Genomic DNA, 12,238 nt, shown 5'->3' with positions numbered 1-12,238 from the left:
TGTAATAGGACGTACATACGCCAGGTATGTATTGTAAGTTCCATAAAACTGATGATTAAGTATCTATCTAGCTACGCTGATAAGACACAAGATGATAATATAGATCTACAATAAACACTAGCATGGAAACAGAAGTGTTTCAGGTCACAGAGCTATTAGTTCTTAATGTGTGAGGCACACTTGTAGGGCTTCTTAATAACTTAATTCCGACCTATTTACGCTCCGTTAATTTACATTTAACTATACATGCGTATAGGACTATAACTGAAGTACCCTCTGCCCTAGCTCTGAGTACCTAAATACTTGTCCACATAGGTACTTATACCTACTAAGCGAAAGTTAAGTATCTTCTGAGCCATATTTAGGAACTGCTCAAGCAAAACGGCAAGTGCTGGGTGCTTTGCCTACCTAATCTCGTTAATTACTAATTATTACTAATTATTTTTAGATCGCATGTATGCCAGTATAATAAGTATTTTAACTGAATCAGCTGTCAGTAGTCATGTTGGCCGGCGGCAGACTGTGAAGCGGGGACGTGTAGTAGGGTGGAACAGACATGTCAGTGACGCTCACAGGCAGGCCAGACTCGCATATCAGTCGTGGTTATGGCATAATATGCCCACGTCAGGGGATGTATATGATAATATGTGTCTTACTCGAAAAATATATAAGGGCAAACTTAAGTGGTGCAAGAAACACCAAGAGCAGATTATGCTTGACATCATAGCATCTTATCGTAAAGCCAAAGATTTTAAAAATTTTTGGAAGTCAACGAATAAACTTAACGCTAAGCCTGGACTGCCTGTGAGCGTCTCTGGTATCAATAAACCGGAGGAGATAGCAAACCGCCACTTTAAAGTGCAGTCTCCCTTAGGCCCACCGCGGCAGGGGGTGGTCGATGCTGGGGCGTGTCTTGATGCTGACCTAGTTCGATTTACTGCCAAACAAGTGGCTACGGTACTAAAGAAAATGACCAGAGGGAAATCTCCAGGTCACGATGGTCTCAGCATTGAGCACCTTCAGTACGCGGGCGTCCACCTGCCGCGTGTGCTTGGAATGTTTTTGTCGCTCTGTATGGGCCACTCGCACCTCCCACATGACTTAATGCGAACTACGGTCGTTCCCATTGTTAAAAATAAAACTGGAGACACGGCGGACAAGGGCAACTATCGGCCCATCTCGCTGGCTACCATTGTGGCAAAGGTGCTGGACAACCTGCTGGACACTGCTCTGGAGGGATATCTCCATCTTCATGACGCACAGTTCGGCTTCAAATCGGGTCTTTCAACAGAGAGTGCAATTCTTAGTCTGAAGCACACGGTCCAGTATTACACAAAAAGACAAACACCAGTGTATGCCGCGTTTTTGGATCTTTCAAAGGCTTTCGATCTTGTGTCCTACGATGTGCTTTGGGCTAAACTCCGGGAAAGACACGTGCCGGCGGAGCTGTTGCGTATATTCCAGTACTGGTACCTCAATCAGGTAAACCATGTCAGGTGGGCCGGTAAGTGTTCTACCTCGTACAGGTTGGAGTGTGGGGTGAGGCAGGGGGGAATCACCTCTCCCAAGCTTTTCAACCTTTACATAAATGATCTGATTGTGGAGCTCAGCAGTAAAAAGATCGGTTGTCGCATTGATGATGTTAGTATCAATAATATCAGCTATGCTGATGATATGGTGCTGCTGAGCCCTACAGTCAGAGCATTAAGGGAACTGCTTCGCACGTGCGAAGCGTTTGCGATGTCTCACGGTTTGGCTTATAATGCTAGGAAGAGCGAATGCATGGTCTTTGGTGCCGTCAGGGGAAGGTGCCCTGGGTGTGTCTCCGCCATTACCCTTAATGGGGCAGAATTGAAGCAGGTACACGAATTCAGGTATCTCGGGCACCTTCTAACTGACGACCTCAAGGACCATGCTGATGTTGAAAGGGAACGCAGGGCGCTGGCGATCAGATGCAACATGTTGGCCCGCAGGTTTGCGCGCTGTAGTAGAGAAGTAAAGATATCGCTATTCAAAGCATACTGCCAAGTCTTCTACACGTGCAGCCTGTGGACCAACGTCACGCAGAAGATCATGAGCGCCCTGCGAGTCCAATACAACAACGGCTTTAGGATGTTGTTGGGGTTGCCCCGTTTCTGCAGTGCATCGGGCATGTTTGCTGACGCGCGTACGGACGATTTTTACGCCATTATGCGAAAGAGAGCCGCCTCTTTGCTCTGCAGGGTGCGGGCCAGCTCCAACTCTATCCTGAGGACAATAGGTGGGAGGTACGACTCGCCCATCATGTGTCATCTTGCTGGGATTTTGGTGGACTACAGACAGGTACATCTCACAAATGTAAGATAGCTCTTGTGTGTTTTTAATTGTGTACTGTGTGTTTTATTTGTTTAGAATATAGATACTAACATAGGCTAAGTACATTGTAACTAATATACCTAGACCTTTAGTTGTCTGTTGAATAAAATAAATTAAATTAAAAAAATTAACGTAATGCCTTACTAGAGGTGAGGTAGGTAAGTGTACTTACGTATCTACTTACTTAAATCTACAAATAAGTGATACTTGATAATACGTTATGCAACTTGGAAAGTTTGTTTTGAGTGTTCTCGTGTGTCCACAATCCACACCGTTATAAATACGTTTGTGAAAACATTAGCTGATAGCCATCATCATCGCCGCCTCTCGGTGACCTTGTTGGAACAGGTGCTGCTCTTCTTGATCGATTGTGGTTTGTTTATGTTGGTATACTAGTTTGTTGTTTATGAGTTTAACTGTAGGTAGGTATAGACACAGTTATCTTGATAGTTTATATCGATTCAGTTATCGGTAATGCATAGATATGATAATGAGCCTACAGTTTAGTAGTAGTAGTAGTAGTAGTATAACTTTATTGTACATAAAACACTTAACAGTTTACCAACATTGCGAACTGAAATGTAACTGAAAAGGCTACTATAGGAACCATAAGTTTCGCTTTTGACATCTCACACACGGAAAACTAAAACACAAGATAACTTTATAGCATAGAATAGAATAAACTTGTTATGCCTGCTTACAGTCCAGTGTTTTGTCTGAGGAATTCTTTCAGACCTCTACAGCATAGTTCTTATTTTCAGAGTGAAGATGTACGCAGCATCAACAACATCGACGACGACGTCAGCGTCGCGCGCAGCGGGCGTCGGCGGGGGTGGGGGCGCGGGGGGCGCGGACGAGCGGCGCGTGCGCGTGGTGCGGCTGCTGCGCCCGCGCCGGTCCGCGCCCGCCTTCGGCTTCTCCCTGCGCGGCGGCCGCGAGCACGCCACCGGCTTCTTCATCTCCAAAGTAGAGTTCAACTCGGAGGCGCACCACCAGGGACTCAAGGTAATTACTACCGTCACAGCCCAGTTTACAGCTCTGCTCTAAATGTGTTCACACCTAAGCGCTAGCAGTTTCTCTAACGGTAACTGCAGAGGACGCACCTGTTATGAGAGATGTTTAGTTAAAAAACATTCACCTGTCGAAACTTTAATATCAACATATCTTCGCATGTAACAAGGTATTATCGTTATCTGGCGTTGAGCAATTGATATTATGTAAGTACCTAACACTTGATGGCATTGTTCGATTGTTCTTGTAGGTCCACGGGTTTTTAGGGGCACCATTCCGAGGTCCGATTGTTGACAGTGTTGCTGGTTGCTGGCGCGCGGCACAGTTTCCCACGGCGACACTGTGGGAGTCCGTCGTGCGAACACCTCCTCGTTGTAATTACCCGCGCCCTGTGCCCGCCACTGTACACCGCGGCTACACAATTACCAGCGTCCGAGGTTACCTGTCGCAACTCATTCTCGCGACCGCCCGCTGACGTAACCGAGTCTCCCTCATCACAAACCAATCTTGCTACAATTAGATGATGGCCGTTGGATCTGGGTTAAACACTCGTTCAAGCACTTCATTAAGGCTTGCGTCGTTGTTTGTAATCGCGGCTGCGGCTGGGCTCGTTGTATCCGTAATGGCATGTAATGAACATGCGCGCGTGTATTGTTTATCGATCCAATACGAGTACGATCCAGTACATTCAATTTCGACAAGCATACACACATTAGCAGAATGGTACTGGTATGCAGAATGTTTCATAACAGACATTGTATCTTTCACATGCTGATGGTTTAGACAATTTATCATAAATATCCAACAGAGCAACGTTAAAACTTTCTTTGTGAAACTGGGCATAAAAGTTCAAGTAGGTAATGAGTTGTTTAATTAAAACTGTACCGTAATGATATCACGTCTGCTCGTTATGATATATATTAAACTGAAAGAATGCATACATCTGCGCACATTTCTGTGTTATATTTTCGCACGATTACTTTCCAAACAATGATGTTACAAAATATCTGGCAAGTGGGTAAGAACATCCGCTAGTTTATTAACAATGAGGTGTTTTGACTTTTGAGAGAACTGCGAGGATTCTGGGAAGTAAGGCAAGAACATTGTTGTTTTATTAGTTGATGAGGTAGCGCTAGGAGTGGTCGAGGCGGGTGCTGGCGCTGCGGTCGCGGTCGCAAGCGTCCGCCGACCGGGGTGCGTGACGAGCCACCTTCCGACAGCTGGTTCCGATATTGTAATTGTGCACTCCGTGCCAACAAACTACGCGTGAGAAATCAACATTCAACAACCTTTAATTAATCACAAAACTATTAGAAAATCTCCAAGACACGAATGCCTATGTAATTATTGAAAGAAATTGGTCAGCGTCGGTCTGTTTAATGATGCGTAACTGCAGGAAGAGGCCTATTTATATCGAGTGCGGCTGTAATTATAGGACAATTAGAAGCTGTGTATGTTCTCAGGCAAGGCCTCGGAGGTGTAACTAGGTATCCGGTGCGTGAGTCAGTCACTTACCGACGGCTGATCGGCGACTTTCTACCTCTGGGCTGGCCGCGGGCGCCTCTCAACGCTATTACTTACGTCTTGTGTAATGCTCGCTAAAATAGAAAAGTGCTAATGTGGTCCTTTAACCGGGTTAATGACCGCCGGCTCTGCATACACGTTTAAGCTTGAAGTCTTCGCTCAGTGCGCTAACAACTTCATGGGCGCTTGCCTTATGCAAATCACTTTGCAAGTTTTTTTTCATAATTATTGAAGAATGTACCGAATGTTTTCACGACTCGCATGTTTGCATTTTGCATACAAGAGTCATGTAACGTAATGAAACAAAGCTATCGCACCACATGACTCACCGATAACGTCCACACACGCGTTTCAGCGATATTGATTCAGCTGTAAATTTAGGTGTAACTTACATGCCTTTAGACTGAACTTAGCCAACCGATAAATGAAATGACGTTATTAATGACATTGGGTGTCCAGGTGGAAACTTAACAACACTGCAGTGTCTAGGTTATGGTTGAACTTGACGTTGAGGAAAGCTCTTGCGTGTGGTCAGACCGTATAAATGTGTTGTTAAATTTTGCGGTCAGTCCGATATTTATGTAAATACGTTTACGAAAGTAAATTCCTTACGGCGTCTCGGCGTCAGCGGGTCTGGTAATCGGCGGCTGCGTCACACGCAAAAAGACGAGTTCGAACGAAAGTCTGATCGAAAGTTGGCCGATATGTGGGCCACGGGTCGACCTGTCCGGCGACATGCCGCGACGACCGGCGGCGGCGGCGGCGGCGGCGGCGGCGGCGGCGGCGGCGGAGGAAAGTGTTGGCCGCGTCACAGCGCCCTCCTCGCCACGCACGTGACGTCACTATCACATTCATTACTCGGCCATTCGTGCTGAACATCTCACGCAACACTGCCGCGCCGGCTTTCCTTTCAGCCCAACCTTTGCTTTCAAACTTCATGCCAGGAGCAACTTTCAATAAGCTCCTGATATCTTTCACCCCGCCGCAACCAATCTTAATTGTTTCAACGAAATCGCTAGCGGCTCATTTAAATCAGGGCTTGTAGATGTTATCGATAGCCCGGTTTTAGCAGTAGCCTTCAAATAACTGGGGATTTCGCAAACGCGGTAACCGGAGTGAAATCATTGGAAAGAAATGACTGGGTACCTAATAATCCCTTTAAGCGCACTTCAAATGGTCGATTTACTGACCGCTGCGAAAGTAGGCCACGGTCTGTCGCACTGAGCTACTAAACACAAACATTTAGAATGGAATAGGAACATTACTTTTCACTGAATATGCAAGTAGCCACCTGCCCGTGTTCCCCTGCATGTGTTTATAAAACAAAACAACAATCGATTGCTATGGACATGGTCCGGCGGATACATTCACTGTGAATCAGCTGTATCTTAGTAGGTATATACGTACATAGGTACCTATAACTACATACATAGATAACTAACTACGAGTAGTTTGATGACATCTGAGATAGGAAGTAGATCATATTGAATGTTACAGAGAGGAAGTGTTGTATAATAAGTACTTACTTTGTAGGTATCAGGTGACTGATACCAAATAAATTATGGACATATTATGTAGTTACGCCTGTCTCCCAGAGGGGTAGGCGAAGGCTATGGACCTCCACGTGCCACGATCCTGACAAAATTTGAACAGTTAAAAGTTATAATTTCATCATCACAAAATAATGAAATAAACAACATACTTACACATATAGTTAAGTAATGTATGATAGTTCAACTTTTCTATGCAGTAATTGGTTTTTATTCAAAAGCTGAGGTCACGGACGTACAATATGAACCGCATTCTTACGCAGTTCGGTAAAAACCGCGCCAATAACTAGGCCATTTCATTTGTAGAGCCCCATGAGTTATGAAATTGTATGACAGATATTTCGTTGGCAAATAATGTTCTCACTTCAGTCAACAATGTAGCGCAACAAATCTTTGAAGCATTTCTTTTTAGCGATGAATTGCTTGAGCAGCGGCGGCGGCTGCGGCGGTTGGGCGTTTAGCGGTTAGCTGCAGCCGTGTCGCAATGGCTACCGAACTAATAACTTTATAGTCCATTGTTGTTTCGACATTTTAGAAAACATTATTCTTGCTTGTGGGTGCTGGCAGCCACTTCATCTACATATAGGTAGCTTGTTTCCTGTTCCAGATTACAGTTCTGCTAATGTTTCAAGGCGAATGGAAACAATTGAGAATGGGGACCATGTTTCGATTGTTGCATTACAAATCGTCTTCGGAACCGATTTTAGCATTGACATTCATACGCAGCCTGAATAAAAATCGATAGCTCCCGTAAAATATGTTAATTGAGTGAGTTCGTTTCTCCCAGTATGGTCGTGATCTGTTCCCACCGTGCAGCGCGTCCTATTCAATCGTATAACAAACACAAGCGAATTATTCCAAGTGCGCGGTGTAAATCTCCGTAGAAACTTCCGATCAAACAGTGGGTGTATAGTTTACCGTTCTCACGAACAATTGCTTGTTAATGGAATTTAGCAGGAAAAAGTTCGGTATCAAGAGAACAGCAACTAACGTTGTCTCTTGATTCTGAGTTCACATCGCATTGGTATAATTTTAATTTGAATTACCTACATATTATATTCCATTAGATTTATTGCTGGCATATCGGATCAGTAATAGTATATAGAATCTAGTGCGAGCCATACATTTATTTAGTTAGTTTAATTAAAAATTGGTTCCACACTATCGGTTAGATTGATCTGAGATGGTAGCTGGTTTGTGGAACATGTGCGATTGGCCACAGCTCGGTGTCTTCCATCGCGCCCGCGTCATCCATCACGACACTCACGGCTCGTGCATGAGGTGTGCACGTGTGTAGCTACTCGCGTGACAAAACAAACATGTTTTGTAGCTATAACAGTACCATAACATTGTAATTTCTTATAAGATTGACATTAAGTAGTTACAGACAATACAATCTGTTAATTCTATCTATACAGGTGGCAACCATTTTTTCTAGTAAAATATAAGAATTTAAGTAACTGGCGGTGAAACTAAGTATAACACGCACTAAGCCGCGCTCACGTACGAAAATTGTTAACGAAAATCAATTAGATATGCGGCGACGACGCCTCGCTATTTAGAGATTTAATGTTGAGTACCTTCGAACACGCAGTGAAGGCTAATGCTGAAAGTATGTACTTATAAAAAAAAAATATTTTCAATGGTCACTAATGTTTTCTGAATTTTAATAAGTCCCGTAAAAAGGAGAGGCCGTAAAGTTGAGCCACTGGTTATATGCCTTCCAAATCTCAGAAGTGCACATCACAGTGACTAGGTAATTCAAAAGCAAGTCATCCGGGTTATAGTCGTATACTACTTACCTATTGAATTCTACAACGCACAATTTACCACTGAAAAGAGGGCCATCAAGATATAAACATCTCATAAAGCGACTAAGTTTATATTGAAAAATCTACAGCTGGTTATAGAATTTATGGTGGTTATTTGGCAGCTTTATAATACAACCATTTTCGAGTCACAAATAGACGTTTATATTACGGGAGCTCTTATAAATATTTCCCATTTTATTGATTTTCTCTTTTGATTGTTATACCTACATAGTGCACCCCAAAAACGAAAAAGGATTAACCCACAAAGGGACTCTTCTTAAAATTGCACACTATTTTGAGTTAAGTCCCTTTTGTTCTGAGGGTGCGACAATATACTTACAGCAGTGCCCATATTCCAGGTCGGTGACCAGGTGGTGAGCGTGAACGGGTACCGCGTGGAGGACGCCGTGCACGCCGAGCTGGCCGCCTACATCGCCACGCAGGCGCGACTCAAGATCAAAGTCAGAAGTGAGTTCGCGTTACACCCCCTACCACGTTACTGAGAATGTTTTTAACAGCATGCGGATTTCATCACACACGCGGGATTGCACGCCATATTCCACTCGTTACAATGAGCCCGCATTGCCGCGCACAGTATGTATGAAAGCGTGCGGGGCAATCATATCCCGCGTGCGTGATTAAATCCGCATGCTGGTAAAAACAGCCTGAAGCTAATATAGATAAATAAAACTTTTTTGTGTCCAAGTATTTATTTGTGCTCCAAAAATACCTATAAAATACTTCTGTAGCGCGCCAAAGTAAGTTCTCCCATACAAAAGAATTCAACGGGATGCGCTACGAAACGCTACGAATAGAGGCCAACGCAGATTGTAATCTGATTAATAGTTGCGCTGTCATAAAATATTACCGCACACTTCATTAACATTACAAAACGTTTCATAATCTCTGTCAGGATTGGCTATAATATATTTGATTCAAACAACTAAACGTACACATCGATATGCTAATTAATTTATTGAGTTACGCCACAGTGGAGGCGGGTCGATTGTGGTGTTGTTTTTGCGATAATCGAGAAAGCGCGTAGGCAAGCCGTCGCACTCCACTCTTCTACCTAGCGTTGCGTAAAATGCGACAAACGAAAAGGAAAGCCTTAAATGTCGACCGCTATTGTAGTTATTTGATAGAGTTTTAAATAGGTGTCTCACATAGGGCCGGTTTGAGATGTGAAATCGAATATCGTGTATCGCCTATTGTGCGTCAACTGTTAGCGCTTGTGATGCTAACGAGTCTGCGATTGCCGGCGCGTGCGCATTGTGATGTGTCTATTAATGGATGTGTTCGTTTCGTTACAGATGTTGCCATGATACCGGTGAAAGAGTAAGTGTTTATTTCCTTCGGTGCTTATTCTTGCTTGTTTATTTATACACGTATGTACTTACCTACGTATGAATTAAAACAAATCCTAAAGTTTTCAATGCCTATACTTTTTTTAAAAGCCTATGTGTTTTTTCATGATAATGTTTTCATCATCATCATCATCATCTCAGCCATAGAACGTTCACTGCTAAGCATAGGCCTCCCCCAGTGATTTCCACCTTGTCCGATTGGAGGCGGCGCGCATCCAGCGCTTCTCCGCGGACTTGACTAGTTCATCCGTCTTTTGCGGGGGGTCGCCCAACGCTGCGCTTGATAATGTTTTGTTAATTATTTTTTTATGCTGTAGCAAACCCCACGAGGCTCTGAGCTGGCAGTTCGTCTCCGAGCGAGCTCCCTCGCTGAGCTCCGGCGCGTCGTCGTCGCCCACGCTGTGCGACTCGGAGCGTCTGCCGGACCTGCGCCTGTCCATACTGGTGCCACCGCGGGCCAAGCTTGGATGCGGGTGAGTCCATTGTGGAAACTCATGTTCATATAGGGTGGTAGCTCAGTCAGGTAAGCGCCCGCTTCTCATGTCAGAGATGAGGGTTCGAATCCCGTCGCTGACATAATCACACGAGGCGCTGAGCTGGCAGTTCGTCTCCGAGCGGGCACCGTCGCTGAGCTCCGGCGCGTCGTCGTCGCCCACGCTGTGCGACTCGGAGCGGCTGCCGGACCTGCGCCTGTCCATACTGGTGCCGCCACGGGCCAAGCTTGGATGCGGGTGAGTGGATTTTTGAAATTCATATAGAGCGGTGGTGGTAGCTCAGTCGGGTAAGCGCCGTTTCTCATGCCAGAGATGCGGGTTGGGATCCTTGAGCTGACATATTATGTGTTCATGATCATGTTGGTGGACGAAGCAATGTACGTACATATATAATTACTGAGTTTAAGGTCGACACCGCTAAGACCCGGCTAAGAGCTCGACCTTTATTTTTATATCTAAGCAAAACAAAATTAATGAGATACTTATACATACCTCTTATTACATATTTCATTTTCATATTTAAATTAGGTTCATCGTTTATAGGAAACACATGCCGACACTCTTAATTAGTTGTAAAAAGTGCAATTTCGGCAATTAGTTTCATAACTGAAATCCTTTGCACTTATCCTGGATATTGCAAATGCTTATACATAAGTACTATAATTATTGATTACGCTTAACTCAGTAATTAGATTTTACACGTGTGTTGGAATGTAAAAGCGATAGTTTTTGCTAATTATTGGTAGGTAACACGATACGATAACGGTATGCAGTTTTAGTACTTCATTAATGTTGGAAATATGATAGTTTACGCAGCTTTCTATGGTAACCGCACTTTTAATGGCTTTTAAGAGGCCATATACTCACCTGTTTGAGAAATATCGGTAAATTTGCGGTAACATAAAGTAAAAACGTTTCAGGTTAATATCAGTAGAATGATATAGTTTAATGAGTTACTTGTATGTTATCGATACAACGTAAATTAATAGAACTTTACTTACACCATTTTATATAGCTCTCAATCAATTTAAAGCACCAACACACAGTATGTTAAACAATGATCTACTCGTATCTCACCGTTGCAAGTCAGCTTAAGATAGAGATAAAAAGTAGTTGCTTACTGTGATATATGTTACCACAAGATTGTATTTAAAAAAAAACGTGATTTCAGCATAAATTTAATCCGTCGAGGTCCCATCTCAATCTTTTTTCCAATAAACAAATAAGCTCAATTTACATCCAGGTACACAGTCTTATCTAGCTAACTTTTTCCGGCCTTTAAGATATACACTCACGAGAAATAAAAAAGTTCCGGTGACATATAAAACATAAATGGCAGGTGGATCATTTTCATTGGTCGTGAGTGTTATTTCTTTAAAACTTGCGGTCTTGTATAATTTCTTTAAAACTTGAGGTCGCTACTTATAGCGACCTCAAGTTTTAAAGATCGCTTTTATCGCTTATGATAAGATGGACTCTATCTATCTATCTATTGTTAATTATTTTATCAACAGTTAGCGCTTGTAATGCTAACGAGTCTACGATTGCTGGCGCGTTAATTATTTCTTCGTGTACAAATAAAGAGTACTCTATCTATCTAATTCCTGATTGTCTCTGCCCACAGTATATGCAAGGGTCCCGACTGGAAGCCGGGCATCTTCGTGCAGTTCGTGCGCGACGGCGGGCTGGCGCGCGGTGCGGGGCTGCGGCCCGGCGACCAGATCCTCGCCTGCAACGGACACGACTTCACCAATGTCGCTTTCAATGAGGTGGGTTTAGAGTACATATTACGAATCTTTTCCTAAAAAAGACACAACCTACTTATGTCGCTTTCAATGAGGTGGGTTTCTTTCAGTCTTCTATCGCTCATTGTTGGGTATAGGCCGGTGAGGTGGGTTTAGAGTAGAATTAAGATTACGAATCTTCTCCTGAAACAAACACAAGCTATGTCGCATTTATCAATGAGGTGGGTTTAGAGCTCAATTTAGGTATCTTCTCGTGAAACGGACACGACTTCACCAATGTCGCTTTCAATGAGGTGGGTTCAGAGCTTTGTTACCCGACAACGTTTAAGTTATATTAGAAACAGACACAAGCTATGTCGCATAATGAGGTGGGTTTAGAGC

At 43.6% G+C, this 12,238-nt stretch overlaps 1 protein-coding gene across 1 annotated transcript in view; it reads left to right on the top strand.

The window, feature by feature from the left end:
* Positions 1-12,238, top strand: part of LOC105386956 — a 37,740-nt gene that overhangs the window by 6,777 nt on the left and 18,725 nt on the right. Inside the window, exons 2-6 of the mRNA XM_048624895.1 lie at positions 3,117-3,360; positions 8,611-8,719; positions 9,565-9,589; positions 9,936-10,091; positions 11,737-11,881. Coding sequence (XP_048480852.1) covers positions 3,124-3,360; positions 8,611-8,719; positions 9,565-9,589; positions 9,936-10,091; positions 11,737-11,881 — 672 coding nt within the window. The 5' untranslated portion in view covers positions 3,117-3,123. The remainder of the gene's footprint in view (positions 1-3,116; positions 3,361-8,610; positions 8,720-9,564; positions 9,590-9,935; positions 10,092-11,736; positions 11,882-12,238) is intronic.

Source organism: Plutella xylostella, chromosome 13 (genome assembly GCF_932276165.1).
Source record: "Plutella xylostella chromosome 13, ilPluXylo3.1, whole genome shotgun sequence".
NCBI classification, from domain to species: domain Eukaryota; kingdom Metazoa; phylum Arthropoda; class Insecta; order Lepidoptera; family Plutellidae; genus Plutella; species Plutella xylostella.
The sequence above is the reverse complement of the archived record's forward strand: the minus strand, read 5'-3'. Positions and strand labels throughout refer to the sequence as shown.